General features: G+C 42.5%; 1 protein-coding gene and 1 non-coding gene across 2 annotated transcripts in view; both read left to right on the plus strand.

Moving 5' to 3' along the window:
• LOC126108797 (inhibitor of growth protein 5-like) overlaps positions 1 to 18,589 on the plus strand; it is a 34,741-nt gene extending 16,152 nt beyond the window's left edge. The window contains exons 3-5 of the mRNA XM_049914159.1: positions 123 to 234; positions 12,376 to 12,716; positions 16,484 to 18,589. Coding sequence (XP_049770116.1) covers positions 123 to 234; positions 12,376 to 12,716; positions 16,484 to 16,585 — 555 coding nt within the window. The 3' untranslated portion in view covers positions 16,586 to 18,589. The remainder of the gene's footprint in view (positions 1 to 122; positions 235 to 12,375; positions 12,717 to 16,483) is intronic.
• Positions 3,070 to 3,144, plus strand: Trnat-ugu (transfer RNA threonine (anticodon UGU)). Its single transcript has one exon. It is a non-coding gene; the product is annotated as a tRNA-Thr (tRNA).
• Positions 18,590 to 19,205: the final 616 nt, after the last annotated feature.

Here is a 19,205-nt window from a genome sequence, read left to right on the forward strand (position 1 = left end):
ACACGATACTGAACTAGACTAATTTTCTGCCTTCAGTTTTCCTGTGTCTGTCATTTTAAGGTTAACCGTACGATGCGTCAGTGCTTTGGCTACGATGCGTCAATGCTTTGGCACGGTTTCAGGTGGATAAACACATCCGGCGGCTCGACTCTGACTTGGCCAGGTTTGAGGCAGAGATACAGGACAAGGCAGTCAGCAACTCTCGCAATCAGGACGATGGCACCTCTTCAAAGAGTGAGTACTGCCCTTTACAACTAGTAGAGGGAAACATTCCACATGGGAAAAATATATCTAAAAACAAAGATGATGTGACTTACCAAACGAAAGTGCTGGCAGGTCGATAGACACACAAACAAACACACAAAATTCAAGCTTTCGCAACCAACGGTTGCTTCATCAGGAAAGAGGAAAGGACAGGGAAAGACGAAAGGATGTGGGTTTTAAGGGAGAGGGTAAGGAGTCATTCCAATCCCGGGAGCGGAAAGACTTACCTTAGGGGGAAAAAAGGACAGGTATACACTCGCACACACACACACACACACACACACACACACACACACACACATCTCCATCCGCACATACACAGACACAAGCAGACATTTGTCAAGGCAAAGAGTCTACTCGCACACACACACACACACACACACACACACACACACACACACATCTCCATCCGCACATACACAGACACAAGCAGACATTTGTCAAGGCAAAGAGTCTGGGCAGAGATGTCAGTCGAGGCGGAAGTACAGAGGCAAAGATGTTGTCGAAAGACAGGTGGGGTATGAGCGGCGGCAACTTGAAATTAGCGGAGGTTGAGGCCTGGCGGATAACGAGAAGAGAGGATATACTTGAAGGGCAAGTTCCCATCTCCGGAGTTCTAACAGGTTGGTGTTAGTGGGAAGTATCCAGATAACCCGGACGGTGTAACACTGTGCCAAGATGTGCTGGCCGTGCACCAAGGCATGTTTAGCCACAGGGTGATCCTCATTACCAACAAACACCGTCTGCCTGTGTCCATTCATGCGAACGGACAGTTTGTTGCTGGTCATTCCATCCTTCATGAAATCCTCCCCACTCCACCAAGAGTGTCTTTCCGCCGTCCACCTAACCTTCGTAACCTCTTAGTTCATCCCTATGAAATCCCCAAACCACCTTCCCTACCCTCTGGCTCCTACCCTTGTAACCGCCCCCGGTGAAAAACCTGTCCCGTGCATCCTCCCACCACCACCACCACCACCACCTACTCCAGTCCTGTAACCCGGAAGGTGTACACGATCAAAGGCTGAGCCACGTGTGAAAGCACCCACGTGATTTACCAACTGACCTGCCTACACTGTGAAGCTTTCTATGTGGGAATGACCAGCAACAAACTGTCCATTTGCATGAACGGACACAGGCAGACGGTGTTTGTTGGTAATGAGGATCACCCTGTGGCTAAACATGCCTTGGTGCACAGCCAGCACATCTTGGCACACTGTTACACCGTCCGGGTTATCTGGACACTTCCCACTGACACCAACCTGTCAGAACTCTGGAGATGGGAACTTCAGTATATCCTCTCTTCTCGTTACCCGCCAGGCCTCAACCTCCGCTAATTTCAAGTTGCTGCCGCTCATACCTCACCTGTCATTCAACATCATCTTTGCCTCTGTACTTCCGCCTCGCCTCGACTGACATCTCTGCCCAAACTCTTTGCCTTTACAAATCTCTGCTTGTGTCTGTGTATGTGCGGACGGATATGTGTGTGTGTGCGAGTGTATACCTGTCCTTTTTTCCCCCTAAGGTAAGTCTTTCCCTCTCCTTCCCTCTTTCCTGATGAAGCAACCGTTGGTTGCGAAAGCTTGAATTTTGTGTGTATGTTTGTGTTTGTTTGTGCGTCTGTTATTAGCCTTTTGCTCCATTTTGGACTTACGATCTGCTTTTTCTTGGATTGCTGTTAAGAATTGTTACACCACATTTCGAATCCCTGCCAAATTACCTCTGAGATTTTAGTGGATTAATAACATGTGTATTCTCTTCATCAGGCATACACAAACTCATTTACATGTGTTAATTCATGACTCAGTATGCCATGACTAGGGAACAAAAAATGTAGCGTCTTTTTGGCAACATTTGCATCAAAAGTGAAGACAAACAAAGCCTTAGTTTTTTGAAACTGATTGTTAAAAATAGAGCCAATTGGTAACTTTGTGACTGGAATTTTCGCTTTTGCAAAAACTTCAGCACTTTTTTCATGCAAAATGGCTTGCTTTCCCCCTCCCCCCCCCCCCCCCCCCCCCTAGATTTGGCTGTATGTGAGCTTTCAAAAATGATTGTTCTGCTGAAAAGCAGCAAACTTATGTGCATACAATTAATTTTGATCTTTCGTGGGCATTCATTGCCGTGCAACCCATGCTTGACAATGGTACAGACAGAACACACCAGCAGTTAGTGTAGAAGTACAACTGAATGTGCGATAACTCTATTTTAATATTAGGGGAAGAATTTCGGCACAGTCATAAAAGTTACATATATACTAAGATGGTATCTGTTCTTTCGGACATGTCCAAAAGAACAGATACCATCGGTGACCATGCAGCTCGTTAGAATGAAATTACAATGAAATGAACACCGTTAGCTGCCTACAGGCATTGACGTATGTCTACGGGGACAGATGAAAATGTGTGCCCCGACCGGGACTCCTCTATCCATCTGAGCCACCAAGGACACGGAGGATAGCGTGTCTGCAGGGATTTATCTGTGGCACGCCTCCTGCAAAACCCACATTCTCAGCTTATTGTCCCGCACTACATTTGTAGTGCCCCCGCCCATTATACTCATTACTCGCGGCGCGTTGCCGATTCCCGTAAGAGTTCGGGCACTGTTTGTGCATTGGCACAGAAGAAGAAGATGGTCAAGTGGCCGGTGAGCCTTAACTATACATATATACTAAGATCGTATCTGTTCTTCTGGACATGTTCGAATGGGCGGGGGCACTACGAATGTAGTGCTGGACAATACGTTGAGAATGTGGGTTTCGCGGGAGGCGTGCCAGAGATAAATCCCTGCAGTCGCACTATCCTCTGTGCCCTCGGTGGCTCAGATGGATAGAGCATCTGCCATGTAAGCAGGAGATCCCGGGTTCGAGTCCCGGTCGGGGCACACATTTTCATCTGTCCCCGTTGACGTATGTCAACGCCTGTAAGCAGCTAACTGTGTTCATTTCATTGTAATTTCAAAAAAGTTACTGATTTTGTGTTCCGCACTATAGCACAATGTAGGCTATAGTGGCAGATGGCCACAAGCATAAAAATATCTGTAATTTTTACTGCCAGGGGGGAGAGGAGTAATGCGGGGAAACGAGCCTGTCCTCCCTTTCTCAAGGCAGCAGCCTACAGCAGAACCGACACATTGTCACAGGGATCGCTGATCTCTTCTGGTTTTTAATTCATAATCAAATATGTGACAGACCAGGATTACTCGGTTCAATTATTTCAAAATAAGAATAGAAAATAATGAGCAACGTACAACACAGAGCACTCGGGAATTTGCCATACAATTGCTGTCCAGGTTACCAGAGTACTATTAACAACAGAGTCCAAGCCCGACCTCTGATTGTATTCGGTGCAGCGACAGTTCGAGATGTCCGCTAGCTAATTTGCCACATTGAAAGTGCCACATTATACCAACTTTCAAGCTTTAGCTAACAAACAAACATACACGGTTCTTTCTTCTAAAATGCTAGGTCTCACAGCTGAGTACTACATTGGACTATGCGGCATGTATCTTAGATGGGCCATTCGACTGCCCACAGTCGGCATGGTGCCAGATCATTGATCGCATTGATATGTCATTGTGTTTGTACACTTTTTATTTTGCAAACAGGTTCTGATGCACATTATATTTACAGTGGACTTCGCCAAGTGATGTAAATGACCAGTAACTGAAAATTGGTTACCTTTTTGACGTTTCTATGTAGAAAATAAAGCTATGAGGATTGACTGAAAAGTAATGCCTCCACCTTTGTAACTCTTCAACAGTTGGCAGCATTGGTATGCGGCAGGTACTGGCTTGTTCCGTAGCCTCTTCTCTACAGCTCCAGTTGGCGGGAAGCCTTAGCATTGAACGATTGTGTTGTTACAGTGTAAAGTATGGAACCCTGCGCAGACGGTCGGTCAATGCGATTTAAGCAATGTGCAGTCATTGAATTCTTGAGAGCAGAAGGTGTCACCGCATTGGAGATTCATCAGTGAATGAAAGCAGTTTACGGTGATAGTGTTGATGTGAGTACTGGGTGTCATTGGGCGAGTAAGTTTAGTGTCCATGATGCATTTCAACCTTTAGGGGCATCATAAGATTGTCTATAAGGACAAAAAACCAATGAATATTCAGCAAGAGTGCACAGGTAAAATGAACATAAAGCAGTAGCAACATACTTAAAAGTAGCTGAATGTGAATCTCATCCATCATAAACACACAAAATGCAAGGTGGACCTTGTTAAATGAAAAGAAAACGGCCAGTATATCATCATGAAGGTACAGAAAGATGGTGGACAAATTTCAGACAATGGAAATTCCAGGTAGGAATATCAACAATGTAGGAAAAGTTAGATTGCTACTTACCTTAAAGAAGACACATCAAATTGCAGACAGGCAGTGACAGTGCGTGAGGTGTGCTTTCTCTCTCTCTCTCTTTGTGTGTGTGTGTGTGTGTGTGTGTGTGTGTGTGTGTGTGTGTTTGTGTGTGTTTCATTGACGAAAGGTATGTGAGTGTCTTTTAATCATGCTTGTCTGCAACTTGATTTGTCTTCTTTATGGTAAGTAACAATCTCTTCTTTTCCTACATTGTTGATGAAAAAATTTCATAGACATATCGCGTGTTATCTTGCACACACCAGCTGACATAGTAGTACAAAATAGGGCCGTACTTCCAAAAATAGAGGCAGTATGAGCAACGCACAGCACAGTGTCCTTTTTGCATGGAACAAATTCTACTGTGGGAGAACAAGATGGCCAACACCACGTTTAGTGTGGCAATAGGTGCCCAGGTGCCGCACGTGACCATCGCAATGCACGTTTGCAAAATATAGAAACCGTGTAAATGTAATAAATATGATACATATAAGCAAACCGTGGCAACGCAAAGAAGTCTAAATGTACATTAAGGTGATAAAATGAAGTAATTAGTTATAACAACAACAAAAAACAATCAAAATTTGACAAAATTATGTAATGAGATATATAAAAAACTCTATTCACCAAGCAGCGGCAAAACACACACGTGCAAAAGAAAGTTATAATTAGGCAAGCTTTCGGAGCCAGTGGCTCCTCCTTCTGGCAGAAGAGTGAAGGGGAAGGAAGAGGGGTGAAGAAAAAGGATTCTAGACATCTAGGAAAAGTGGTAAGTTTCAGGAAAGTCACCCAGAACTGCAGGGACAGGATGAGAAGGAAAGACTCTTGTACTTCTCGTCCTGTCCAGTAAGTCTTCCCTGACCGGTGGTTCTGGGTGACTTTCCAGAATCTGCCCCCTCTCCCTAGATCTCGTGAGTCCTCTTCCTTCACCCATCTTCCTCCCTCTTCAACCCTCCTGCCTGGAGGAGGAGTCACTGGCTGTAAAAGCTTGCCTAATTACAACTTTCTGCTGTGTGTGCATTCTGCTGCTGCTTGGTGAGTCATTTTTTTATCTATTCAATTAGAATAATTATTTAAAAAGAAGACAAAACATAGGAACTCAAAATTTGTCATTAAAACTGTCATATGAAGTAAAGAAGCTAAATTTTAGAGTGCTTGCACAGTGTATGCATACAAAACCAACAACCCAAACATCAAGGCATTAGGAAAAAGGGCAGTTGTAAGCATTGCAGACTGCTGACAAGTACATATTTCTAGTCATTAGAATAAAAGTATAAGTTGCAGAACATAAAAAGTAAAGTCACCTATGATAAAATAAAGTCATTAATAAGCCCCTATTTGAAGTACGACTCCCCTAACTTCATACACAACAAAACAAACAAGTTAAAAACTAGGCAGTTGACAAAAGAAAAGGTATCATTGTAGCAACATTTCAACCACTGGAAGCACTATATCGTAATATACTTGTTTCCTGCTAATCAGCTGATCGTTCAACAATTTGTCTTTATCGAGATATAGTTTAACAAATTTCAACTCCTCGAGTAGATTCAACTTTTGTATGAAGTTAGGGGAGTTGTACATCAACGGGGAGGGGGGGGGGGCTTATTAATGACTCTTTTTATCGTAGGTGACTTTACTGTATGTTCTGTGATTTGCGTTTTTCTTCTAATAACTAGAAATAGTTAATTGTCAATAGTCTGCTCATTACTGATGCCTTGATGTTTGGATTGTTAGTTTTGTATGCATACACTGTGCAAGCACTAAAATTAAGCTATTTTACTCCATATGACAGTTGTAATGACATACTTTGATTTCTTTTCTTGGCTTCATTTAAAGCAATTATTCTGTTTTATTACCTTGTACTTCTGGCTTCTTGTGGTTGCCATGGTTTGCTTATACAGTGAAACCCGCATTTACACTTTTCAGGGGACTTCAAAAAATGGTGTAAAATGCGGGAAAATGTAAAATGTGGGAAATAACGTTTTAAGCTGCAAAAGTTATGTATAAGATACCCCCTTGAACTTTATATATGATGTAATGTACATAACAGGCATCAAAAGACTTGTCAGGGACTTGTTTATTATCTAATGAAGGTTTATTATTGAATAAAAACCGCTTGTCTAACTGGAACTGGTAACAGTCTAGGAAGTAGAAATGTTTGACTCAATTTCATATGTCATAATCGATGTTTATTTAAATAATGAAATACTGCACTATTTACGTATTTTTTCATTCTTAGCACAAGACTTTTCGAGAATTTTGTCTCGTTGTCAAGTGCAAATATTTAAATAAGTATATTGTATGGTGGTTGAATGTGTGTTATTCTGCGTCTCTTACACTGTAGTCGTCTTTAATTGAATGACGGTGTCAACTAGTGCTCCAAGTGACCATACGCCGAAACACGCTAAATAAGGTTCGACAAAGGTGCTACAACTATCACGAAACTGCGTTTGCGCAGTAGAGATAGTTTGGAAATGGTTGTGATTGATCACGATATCTTCATTCGAATGAATCAAGTTACTCGTATCAGCCACCATGCCAAGTAGAGCTTGGCAGCAGGGGAAGATATGGCACAAATTGTTCCAACTTTTACATGTTTGCCAGTTCAAATCTGCTGAGTAGAGTGCCTTGTTGTCAAGAAACTTAACCACATAATACATTCCTGGAAATGGAAAAAAGAACACATTGACACCGGTGTGTCAGACCCACCATACTTGCTCCGCACACTGCAAGAGGGCTGTACAAGCAATGATCACACGCACGGCACAGCGGACACACCAGGAACCACGGTGTTGGCCGTCGAATGGCGCTAGCTGCGCAGCATTTGTGCACCGCCACCGTCAGTGTCAGCCAGTTTGCCGTGGCATACGGAGCTCCATCGCAGTCTTTAACACTGGTAGCATGCCGCGACAGCGTGGACGTGAACCGTATGTGCAGTTGCCGGACTTTGAGCGAGGGCGTAGAGTGGGCATGCGGGAGGCCGGGTGGACGTACCGCCGAATTGCTCAACACGTGGGGCGTGAGGTCTCCACAGTACATCGATGTAGTCGCCAATAGTCGGCGGAAGGTGCACGTGCCCGTCGATCTGGGACCGGACCGCAGCGACGCACGGATGCACACCAAGACCGTAGGATCCTACGCAGTGCCGTAGGGGACCGCACCGCCACTTCCCAGCAAATTAGGGACACTGTTGCTCCTGGGGTATCGGCGAGGACCATTCGCAACCGTCTCCATGAAGCTGGGCTACGGTCCCGCACACCGTTAGGCCGTCTTCCGCTCACGCCCCAACATCGTGCAGCCCGCCTCCAGTGGTGTCGCGACAGGCGTGAATGGAGGGACGAATGGAGACGTGTCGTCTTCAGCGATGAGAGTCGCTTCTGCCTTGGTGCCAATGATGGTCGTATGCGTGTTTGGCGCTGCGCAGGTGAGCGCCACAATCAGGACTGCATACGACCGAGGCACACAGGGCCAACACCCGGCATCATGGTTTGGGGAGCGATCTCCTACACTGGCCGTACACCACTGGTGATCGTCGAGGGGACACTGAATAGTGCACGGTACATCCAAACCGTCATCGAACCCATCGTTCTAACATTCCTAGACTGGAAAGGGAACTTGCTGTTCCAACAGGACAATGCACGTCCGCATGTATCCCGTGCCACCCAACGTGCTCTGGAAGGTGTAAGTCAACTACCCTGGCCAGCAAGATCTCCGGATCTGTCCCCCATTGAGCATGTTTGGGACTCGATGAAGCGTCGTCTCATGCGGTCTGCACGTCCAGCACGAACGCTGGTCCAACTGAGGCGCCAGGTGGAAATAGCATGGCAAGCCGTTCCACAGGACTACATCCAGCATCTCTACGATCGTCTCCATGGGAGAATAGCAGCCTGCATTGCTGCGAAAGGTGGATATACACTGTACTAGTGCCGACATTGTGCATGCTCTGTTGCCTGTGTCTATGTGCCTGTGGTTCTGTCAGTGTGATCATGTGATGTATCTGACCCCAGGAATGTGTCAATAAAGTTTCCCCTTCCTGGGACAATGAATTCACGGTGTTCTTATTTCAATTTCCAGGAGTGTATTTGTAAACATTACTGGACAGCCAACATCATGCCAGTGTCATTTTTTCTCTGCAAAAAATTTTTCATGATGCTTAAATCACAAGAAAATTACAAATATGTTGACACAAAATCAGGTGCAAATTAACATTGAAGGCATAGGAAATTTGACGAGACTGATAAAAAATGTAGTAAACAGTGGGGAAACGTTAATTCCGGGAACGTAAAAGTGGGGTTATACTGTATGTTTCTTAATTTATTAAACACAGTGTTTGCATTTCCTTCTATCACAGTAGTATATGTGTGCTTGCCAAAAGGACACTGTGCTGTGTGCGGCTCATACTGCCTTTATTTTTGTAAGTGTTGCCCTATTTTGTACTATTATGGCTGTGTCAGGTGGTGTGAGGTAAAATGCAATTTGTGAAATTTGTCTGCCACCTTTCTGTACCATTTTGATAATAAACGGGGTGGTTTCTTTTCTTTGAACCTAGCGAGGTGGCGCAGTGGTTAGCACACTGGACTCGCACTCGGAAGGACGACGGTTCAATCCCGCGTCCGGCCATCCTGATTTAGGTTTTCCGTGATTTCCCTATATCACTTCAGGCAAATGCCGGGATGGTTCCTTTGAAAGGGCACGGCCGATTTCCTTCCCCATCCTTCCCTAACCCGAGCTTGTGCTCCGTCTCTAATGACCTCGTTGTTGATGGGACGTTAAACACTAATCTCCTCCTCCTCCTCTTTTCTTTTAACTAGGTCGACCTTGTGTGTTCTTATAATGGATCGATTATATATCCGCTGCAGAGTGAAAATCTCATTCTGGTATCCAGTTAATGTTGCATCCATTTTCCATTTTATATGGCCTTATGATGATGGGTTTCATATTCATCTACTTTTACATAAATCTCCTTTGCTTTCTGTTCATTTTACGACCAAGATAGGACCATGCCCCTTCTTCTATCTGTTACTAATTCTTTGGTTTCTTGCTTTTATAGATCATAGACAATCTGATGATAACCATAAAGAGTAAAACGAGTCATTGACATTAAATAATTTTGCAACAAAAGGTTTTTTTTAATTCTCAAATAGATTTGAAACTGGTTGCTGCAATATCCTACAACAATGAAATGGAATAATTTTTGCTACTGAAAATATTCCTACTTTTGAATCCAGTCGCAGGCAGCCTCCAGTCTGGCGGTATGGTGGGTGTTTTTAGTCTAAAATTACTGAACAATTTAGCCTGTAAGCGGTTGCGAGTTGTCACAATGGAGTGACCAAGTCATTTGTTCACTAATAGAAAGTGACATTTTCCACCTTTGCCGCACTAATTTATTTTGTTCAAAACTAGCTTCAGTCGTACAGACCATTCTCAATAGATTTTGTGGTTCTGTACAAAACAGAATATATTATATTACCTCTAGGAATAGAAATGTAATGATGTGAATGTAGACATATTTGAAATGCATTTACCTGCAAGAGAAAACTATGCTTTATGTACTGAAATGACAGTATCTTTATAGTTGTGTTTTCTATTTGCATTGGTTCTTAAATGTTGTCTCATTGGTTTAACAGCTTTGACATTTACAAAGGTTTTATATTGATAAAGAGTAAAGCTAAGTGTGAAAGAAATTTAATAATAATTTCAAATACTATGACTGTATATTTGTATGTGTATTTGAGGAAAGCCTAGAAGGCACTATTTGTGAACAAATGATATTAATACAGCAAATGTGGAAAATGTCACTTTCTTTAGTTAATTCATTGCTGTGGTAGACACTGTGAAAAAAAATCTACATTATTTCTGTACACATTTTCTTCTCATGTACTTCACCCTTAACATTGCAGTAGAACACATTAACAAAAAGCAACAAGTTCTTTATGAACATTTTCTCTCTCTCTCTCTCTCTACACACACACACACACACACACACACACACACACACACACAGAGAGAGAGAGAGAGAGAGAGAGAGAGAGAGAGAGAGAGAGATATCCACGTGGGCTTACTATTATACTCTTGGCTTGTTGAGCTTTAATTGGCCAAAGTGAAATGAGGGCTCTTCCATTGTGGTGCTAGCTTCTTAGTTCCACTGTCACAGTCGTAAGCCCAACTTTTTACTTGTCTTGAAGCAATTGATTAAGTTCCCTGCAGATTTGAACATGTTATATTTAGTCATCAGCAAGCAGTCATGGCATTAACTTCGGCATAGTCTTGTTATGTTAAAATCCTCTGACTCGGTATATTTGCATGTGCCCAAGGTGTTGCAGAGGTGTCTAGCAGTCTGTCTGTGACCTTGCAGAATCACATTTCTTACTTTCTCAACATATTATGGTTAGATGCCAGTTGAGTGCTGACAGAAATGGCATCCAACAATCAATGTTTGTCCATTTCTGAAATGCTTTAACCAGTCATAATTCTGTAACTGACTTTGTCTCATAAAGCTTGGTTCAATGGTCGGTGTGTTTCCCCAGCAGTTTGCTCAAGTTTAAAACGAAATTTTATACAGGTATGCTGCTCTTAACAACCATTGCAAAACCATAAACTGACAGAAGCATGACAATAGAAATGTGCTCACCAATAACAGGTCGGATCATACAGGGCATGACCATTTTCCTTCTCGATTCGAGTTGGAGTTACAGAAAGACACGTAGTGGTACTTCTACATCCACACGACTGCTAAGCAATTGACACTTAAGTGTTTGGCAGAAGATTCATTGAAACACTTTTCAGACTGAAACTTCCTGACATTTTACAACTGTGTGCCAAACCTGGACTTGAACCCAGGACCTTTGCCTTTTGTGGGCAAGTGCTCTACCAGCAGAGCTACCCAAGCACGACTGATGACCCATCCTCACAGCTTTACTTCTGCCAGTACCGTACCTCCTACCTTTAAAAAGTCACAGAATTTCTCCTGTGTACCTTGAGGGACAAGCACTCCCGGAAGAAATGATATAATGCGAAGATGTGCTTAGCCACTGCCTGAGAGAGATTGGTTCCAGGATGAATTTTCACTCTGGAGCAGGGCAGGTACTGATACGAACCTTCCTGGCAGATTAAACAGTTTGCCTTTGTTTTAATGATTGCCACTGGAACTTGTGTTTCATGTCCATGAAACTCTACCCACTATATCATGATATTTTTAATGTCCTCTGTCAATCCTATCTGATAAGGATTCCATACCGTACATCAGTACTCCAGAAGAGGACGGGCAAGCACAGTATACAGTCCCTAGTAGACTGCATCATCAGAGATTTCTGCCAGTAAAAGCACGTCTATAGATCACCCTTCCCACATTTTCTGTGTGATGGTTCCAATTTAAGTTGTTCTTAATCTTAATCCCTTGGTATTTAGTTTAATTGATGGTCTTTTAACTTGTGTGTTTTATTGTGTAACAAAAATTTAATGAATTCTTTTTAGTATTCATTTGGAGGACACCACACTTTGCACTTATAACTATTTGCACACAAAATTCAAATGATGATGACTTTCAGGTAGCACCTCATTTTGCTATAAACATGTGCCTAGTCCAGATTGAACACTTCTTCTTAACTGGCACAAATTTATAATATTGAACATCGCTTTCTTTCAGCAACCATATATACATTTCAGTGGAGAAATAACACAGCCAACTGGTTTATTTGACACAAACTGTTGGTGAAATGTCAACTGTCCCAGTTGCCCTAACCGTGTACATTGTTTCAACAGAAGGCCGGAAGAAGTTGAGGGACAAGGAGCGCAGCAAGAAGCGTGGCGGCGTATCCTCAGAAGATGACGGCGGGTCCGGCACGGTCAAGTCGTCCCGTAAGAAGCAGAAGAAGGGCGGAGGTGGCGGTGCGGGCGGCGGTGCCGGGAGCGGAGGAGGGTCAGGGGGTGCGGGCAGCGGCGACAGCGGGGATTTGGGTGGCGGTGCGGCAGTGGCGGCAGCATTGGCGGGCATCGCACACCCGTCTGACGTGCTGGACATGCCGGTGGATCCCAATGAGCCCACCTACTGCCTCTGCCACCAGGTCTCCTATGGTGAGATGATCGGCTGCGACAACCCTGACGTGAGTACCGCTTCTACTTTTGTGACGTGTGCCGGCTGGGTATTCGGACCTGAAACCTCTCGCCTTTCGTAGGGTGCCCCACTACCGATGTCACATACTTTGCTGACCGATTTTAATTTTCAATAATTGTGTTAGATTCTGCACAAGCGACACTGTCAGTCTAGTGTGCTCTTCAGATTAAATTTGTGTCCTTCATTTTACCCTGTAGTCCAATTTAAAGTGGCAGGTACTAGATAGGTAGTGGGCTGACCGTTTCAGCCAACGCTACACCAATGGCATCTTTATATTACTGGCATGAGAGTTTTCACTGTGTTGACACTTCTGTTGTGCAAAGCATTTTGCTTGCCAGTTCTCAAGTAGGAAACTTGTTAAGGCATGGAAATTTTGTCGTTTTATAAAATAAATGCATCTCCAGTCCCAAATGCAATTAATAAGATATTTGACTTGCTGGAGACCCATAGAGTTCTATACCATATGTGAATTTCATAATTTTTGGAATAGATTGAAAAAAACAGCCAACCAGTTGTAAATAAAGGTTTGTTATCCCCTGACCGTGGTTTCAATGTCTGTAAAAATATTTTCTTCATAAGGGATCATGTGATGTAATACGGCCAATACTTCTGGAGAAGATATTTTTACAAATATCAAAACCATGGTCAAGGGAAAATAAACCTCAATTTGCAACTGGTTGGCTTTTTTTTCCAGTCTGTTGTGAATTACACAGTTGTTGTCTCACAGCCATTTTTAAGACTTTTCATAATTTTCATTTGATTTTTTTGTGGAATATAGACATCAGACTTCACAGTTGCTATGACTCAGATTTTTTTTTTGGGGGGGGGGGGGGGCAATAAATAACTAGATGATCTGTTGCTGAGTGAGCTATCTCGGTAACCAAAAAGGAAAAAAGGACTTAAATGAGCTCAGTTGTTTTCGAAATATGATGTGTCAATGATGAAGAGCATCCTGAGTTCCAGATTCTAACAATGCCATTGCTTAAATTTTGAATAAAGATCGTCAGCAATGGTGGCCAAACAACTTCTGGCACAAGAAGTCACCCTTGTCCTGCCAATAGCCTCTTTAAAAAGGACGGAGGAGCGGACATAGGAGCAGGACACACTCTCGCCCTTCCAGTGGGAAACAGCCCCTAAAAGGCGGAATAATCAGCAGTGATCGATGGTATGAGACTGTTGAAGGCAGTGGGAACCACTGCATTACAGACACATAATGTGTATCCACAGGACTTGTGGCCAGTAATTGAAAAAGTGTCACGATGATCTCTCCACTGCAGAAGATTCTGGATTAGTCTCCCAATGAGGTTTTCTAGAGGGGACTGCCAAGAGGATGGTGACCAAGAGTAGAATATTGAACAACCAACAAAAGATTAACATTCTAAGAGTCAGGGTGTGGAATGTTGGAGATTTGAGTGTGGTAGGGAAGCTAGAAAGTCTGGAAAGGGGAATGCGAACGCCCATTGAAGATATAGTCAAGTGCAGAAAAGTGAAAGGGATAGGAATGAGGATTTCTGGTCAGACAATTGTAGGGTAATATCAGCAGCAGCATTCACAACTCTCACACACATAGTCACTGTCTCTTGCTGCTGAGGCTGGACTGTGACCAACTGCACACGATTGGAGAAGAAATCGGAGTGGTGGGTGTAAGGAGGTGGCTGGGGTGGTGTTGGGAAGGGCTTGTGGGAGCATTCAGAGACATTGTTGGGACAGGGTAGGGCAGCTAGGTGCAGTCGGGAGGGTTAGGCGGGAGAGGGAAAGGGGGAAAAAAAGAGATAGAAGAGGAGGGGAAAGAAACTGTGGGTGCATTGGTGCATAGAAGGCTGTGTAGTATTGGGGTGGGAGCAGGGTGAAGGACAGTGACTAAGCAAGGTTGAGGCCAGGAGAGTTAAGAGAATGTAGGACATCTTGCAATCAGAAAAGTTGGTGTTGCTAGGAAGGATCCAGATGGTGCAGGCTGCAGAGCAGTCATTGAAGTGAAGAACATTGTGTTGGGCAGCATATTCAGCAACTGGATGATCCTGCACTCTCTTGGACACAATTTGGCGTTGGCCATTCATGCAGACAGGCAGCTTGTCAGCTGTTGTGCCCACGTATAATGCTGCACAGAGGTTGCAGCTTAGCTTGTGGATGATATGACTGGTTTCACAGGTAGCCCTGCCTTTGATGGGATAGGTGATGCTTGTGTCCGGACTGGAGTAGGTAGTGGTGGGGGGATGTAAGGGACAGGTCTTGCATCTAGGTCTATTACAGGGATATGAGCCATGTGTTGGGGCAGTGGGAGAATAAAGATGGATGAGGATATTGTGTGGGTTCAGTAGCCAGCAGAATACTAGTGCGAGAGGGGTGGGAAGAGATGGATGAGGATATTGGTTGGGTTCAGTGGCCAGCAGAATACCACTGCGAGAGGGGTGGGAAGAATAGTGGGTAGAAGAAGCACTTTACTGTCCCCCACTATCCCTCCCCCACCCCCCAAACTCCTCCTTACCTCACCCACACAGATTGCTTTTCCCATCATGCACAGTTGCTCACAGTCCAGCCTCGGCAGCCAGAGGCAGTGGCCATGTGTGTGCGAGTTGTGCTTTGTGGTGTGTGTGTGTGTGTGTCTGTGTGTGTGTGTGTCTGTGTGTGTGTGTGTGTGTGTGTGTGTGTGTGTGTGTTCCTCCAAGAATTGGGGTCACCTTCAGAGAGCTTCTGCACAATCGCTAACTTCTATGGATGATAATGAAGAATTTGCCTTATTCAGCAGTCGGAAAGTGCAATGACAGACGCTTGACTGCACACAGAATGCTGTGGGGATTGCGAGATTGAAGCTCTCACTGCCTCAATGCTATCACATGATCTGATGGGCTGAGGGACTCCAGTGCTTCTTATTGTCATACTCGCGGTTTGTCTGAACGTGATTACCCATGTAAGAATTGATTTACAGTCCAGAACGTGGCCCAATGGGATTGCGTTGAAGCGATTTCGAAAGTTGTGCTGGGTTGCGTGACACAGCATTTGTTAGGCCCCTCAGTATTTCGACACATGATATTGACTGACCTGGAAGAGGACAACACTTCAGAACTGCACCTGTCGAATAAGACCACTCCTGCCCCGCTGTGACTGCTGCAGCATGAATGGTTCCCATGTTAAACAAGGAAATTACATTGACAATATAAGGAAAAGATAGATTACTTCTCACCGGTGAGCAGTAATCTGTCTTTTTCTTATATTGTTGATATACCACGGAAGCTACATTGGTGCACCTGGAGAACAGAAAGGTGCCACTTACCTGATATGATTTTCAAAACTGTGTAAAACAAAACACTAAATATGTGCTTACAGTATTAAAAATAAATATAAAAAATTCTGCTTTATAAAGGGGATTTTATTGCATTTTGAAATTGGGAAATTATATTGTTACACCCAGTGTTATTTGAGTGTTTATGTAGACAAAAATTTATGTGCTGCATAAAACAAGTCTTATGACTGAAAACCACAACATTACGTATTGCGTCCAGCTACATTCCTGTAATTTCAATTTCTTTTTTTCTTTTGATAAAAACTCACTTCCATGTAAGCCAGATTAAATTACATGTAATTGTATTTTTGTTTTCACTGATGTTGCACTTGCTACTTTCAGAACATACACTTCCAGGGAGAGCTGAAGAAAAAAATGTGATGTCATTAATTTGAATATATCCCTAATTTTTGCACTGTTTGTATTTGCAGTAGCCCTTGTTCACTATTCTAGTGAATGTGTCTGTGTGCTTGCAGTGTCCGATAGAGTGGTTCCACTTTGCGTGCGTGGGTCTGGTGACAAAACCAAAGGGCAAGTGGTTCTGTCCAAAGTGCACAGCGGACCGCAAGAAGAAATGAGCAGAATAGAATGCAGTGGAGTCTGGACGCCCTGGCGTATACGTTTCTGGTTGCAGAAATCTGTCTGTGTTCACTCAGCAGTGTGGAACAGTTTGCTTAGAATGGTCAGTTATCTTCCTCTTCTACAAACACTGTGTGAAATTACTCATAAATTGTGGTACTTCATAATGACAAAACATATTAGAGGATTGCAAGGGACAACACACACTTACAGATTCTCACTAAGTTCGTCTTTGTCACAAGAATAAATGTCATTAAGAATTCAGTTAAAAGGAAATTGTGGTTCTTATTATTTTAAACGAAGGAAACATGACATAATCGCAATACTGTTTATATTTTACAATATACATGTTCCTTATTAGTCCAGCAAGAAAAATTTTGTCAGTTCAAGGCCCATCACATCTTCAGTGTTTTACACAATTATAGAAATTATTCTATGGGGAGGGTTGTGTGGGTGAAGATTGTCCTCACTTCGGTTGGGAATCAATGTTTTGAGCATTTAACACAGCTGTGGAGTAGTCTGAAAAGTCCTAAGGCATGGGTTGCTGTGGCGAATTAGTCACATGTTCTCATGAAACTGAGTGTAAGATAAGAGTTGGAGCCATCTTTATATTAATTCTTCACACTTCATCTGCAAATAATTCAACCACTAACTGCAATTTTTCTGTAATAAGAACTTTCATCACTAAACTAAGGAACAGTATTATTTAGTGGGAATTTGTGTGTATATCCGAACGAAAATGCGCTTAAGAAAAATGTAAAATTCTGGGAAGATAGAATGGCTGGTAGTGCTTAATTTCCCTTTCAGCAGTTCTGTCTCCTATGGATTTATATGAGTTGTAGACACTGTGGATGACTTTCCTGCAGTCTTTCACTATGGGACATCACAGTTTGAAATTAATTTTGTGGCTTGTATGTTCGCCCCCAGGAGGCAGAAGTGAAAGATGATTAATTTATTATAAGAAAGAGTTTGACACTAGTGAGGGAATACAGGAGCTACAAAAGAATGTCCACAGCGAACATTGTATCTACAAAGATTTTCAAAGACTAACTGACTGGAATTGTCATAATTTGTTAACATTGCCATTCTTATTGGAAAATTTTAGGGTGTGTTAAGACTAGGAATTTTAAATTATTACAGCTGATGGTGGAATGATATATCATAAAATTTACTCCGCAGTGCATGTTGTGAAAAACTGTGATGGTGTGAAGTGTATCAGGTGGAGAAATATTTTTTTGTTCAGACCACACATCTGGCTACAATGGCAAAGTTTAGACAAAGTGCACATTTAGGTGCCGATGATGTTTATGAAAGAAATGTGTTACATATTATAGATATTCTAATCCATGAATAAGGTTTAAAGAACAAAATTGTCAATTTTTATGCAACTGTGGATAACTTTTTAATCTGTTTTTCTCTTCCACATCCTCCTGTTATTTTTTCCTCTTCTTTTTTAAGTAACTGAAAAGTATTATGTTATTTGTTTATATTTTTATATTGCATATATTTATGTAAGTGTATATACAACATAATTTAATGTGCTCTTTTGACAATTAACTGCATAGATTTTTTAACAGAAAGATCTGTATTTATAAAAAATTTTTAGTGTATGCTCAGTTTTAGGTATTCTATGTCAAACTCCTTATGAATCCCTTCCTGTTTAAAATATTTTTATGGCAATATGCTCTGGGTTAATCGGCTTTAATGACTAAGATTCCACTTCAAGTGTGGTTCCTGCTATCTTCTTTGGCTTACAGAATTAAGGTCAACATGATACGATAGTTTGTTTGCATGTTGAATACTTTAAATAACTGTAATTGTGATATAACATTCAGATATCCTTTGATGTGTTTCATGTATAAAAAATATTGTGTCAGTAATGATTGCAAATGATCAAGTTGTTGTTAAGTATAAGCCTCTGTGTTACACTTAGCATACGCAGTTCTGTACTAGAACCTGTTGTAAAGTATTATGTCAAAAGAACATTAAATTACATTTTCGTATATGGCTGCTACATTTCTTTTATCTTTCAAACTCACTACACCTCACCTCATTTGCACACCACCATGTGTGGTGATGGAACAGTTGCTTAGTAGTAATCTACATACATTGTATGCAGGAAATGTAAATGATCAGAATGAGATGACAAGGTGGGCCAGAAATATTTCCCATTTCAAAGGCTGGAATTAAGACGTAAAACACGAGTCCTTCTGTCTCTCAAAGGAGGAGGAGAAAGCTGCCAAAATTTCCATGGGCAGTAACTGTATCCATTGTAACAGGGAAAAAATCAGAGTAAAATATAAATAATGATGTTTGGAAAGATTCTCTCTTCCACTACAGAAATGGTTACAAAGTATGGGTATAAACAAGATATTTGATTCGATAGTGAGCTTGCAAACTTTGCACTTCCCATGCGATCTTAACTGTGTGTGACAGTGTTTTTGTTGTTGTTAATGCCACCTCGCCCATCTCCTCTCTTATTCCAGTCCCAAATAGCCTGCAGCAAGAATGATTGTTGATAAGCCCCCACGTGAGATCGAATCTCTGTAAGTACACCTTCGTGGTCTGTTTGTGAGATATATGTAGGAGGAAGTGATACATTGGTTGAGTATTCTGTGA

This window comes from Schistocerca cancellata, chromosome 11 (genome assembly GCF_023864275.1).
Source record: "Schistocerca cancellata isolate TAMUIC-IGC-003103 chromosome 11, iqSchCanc2.1, whole genome shotgun sequence".
Lineage (NCBI taxonomy): Eukaryota > Metazoa > Arthropoda > Insecta > Orthoptera > Acrididae > Schistocerca > Schistocerca cancellata.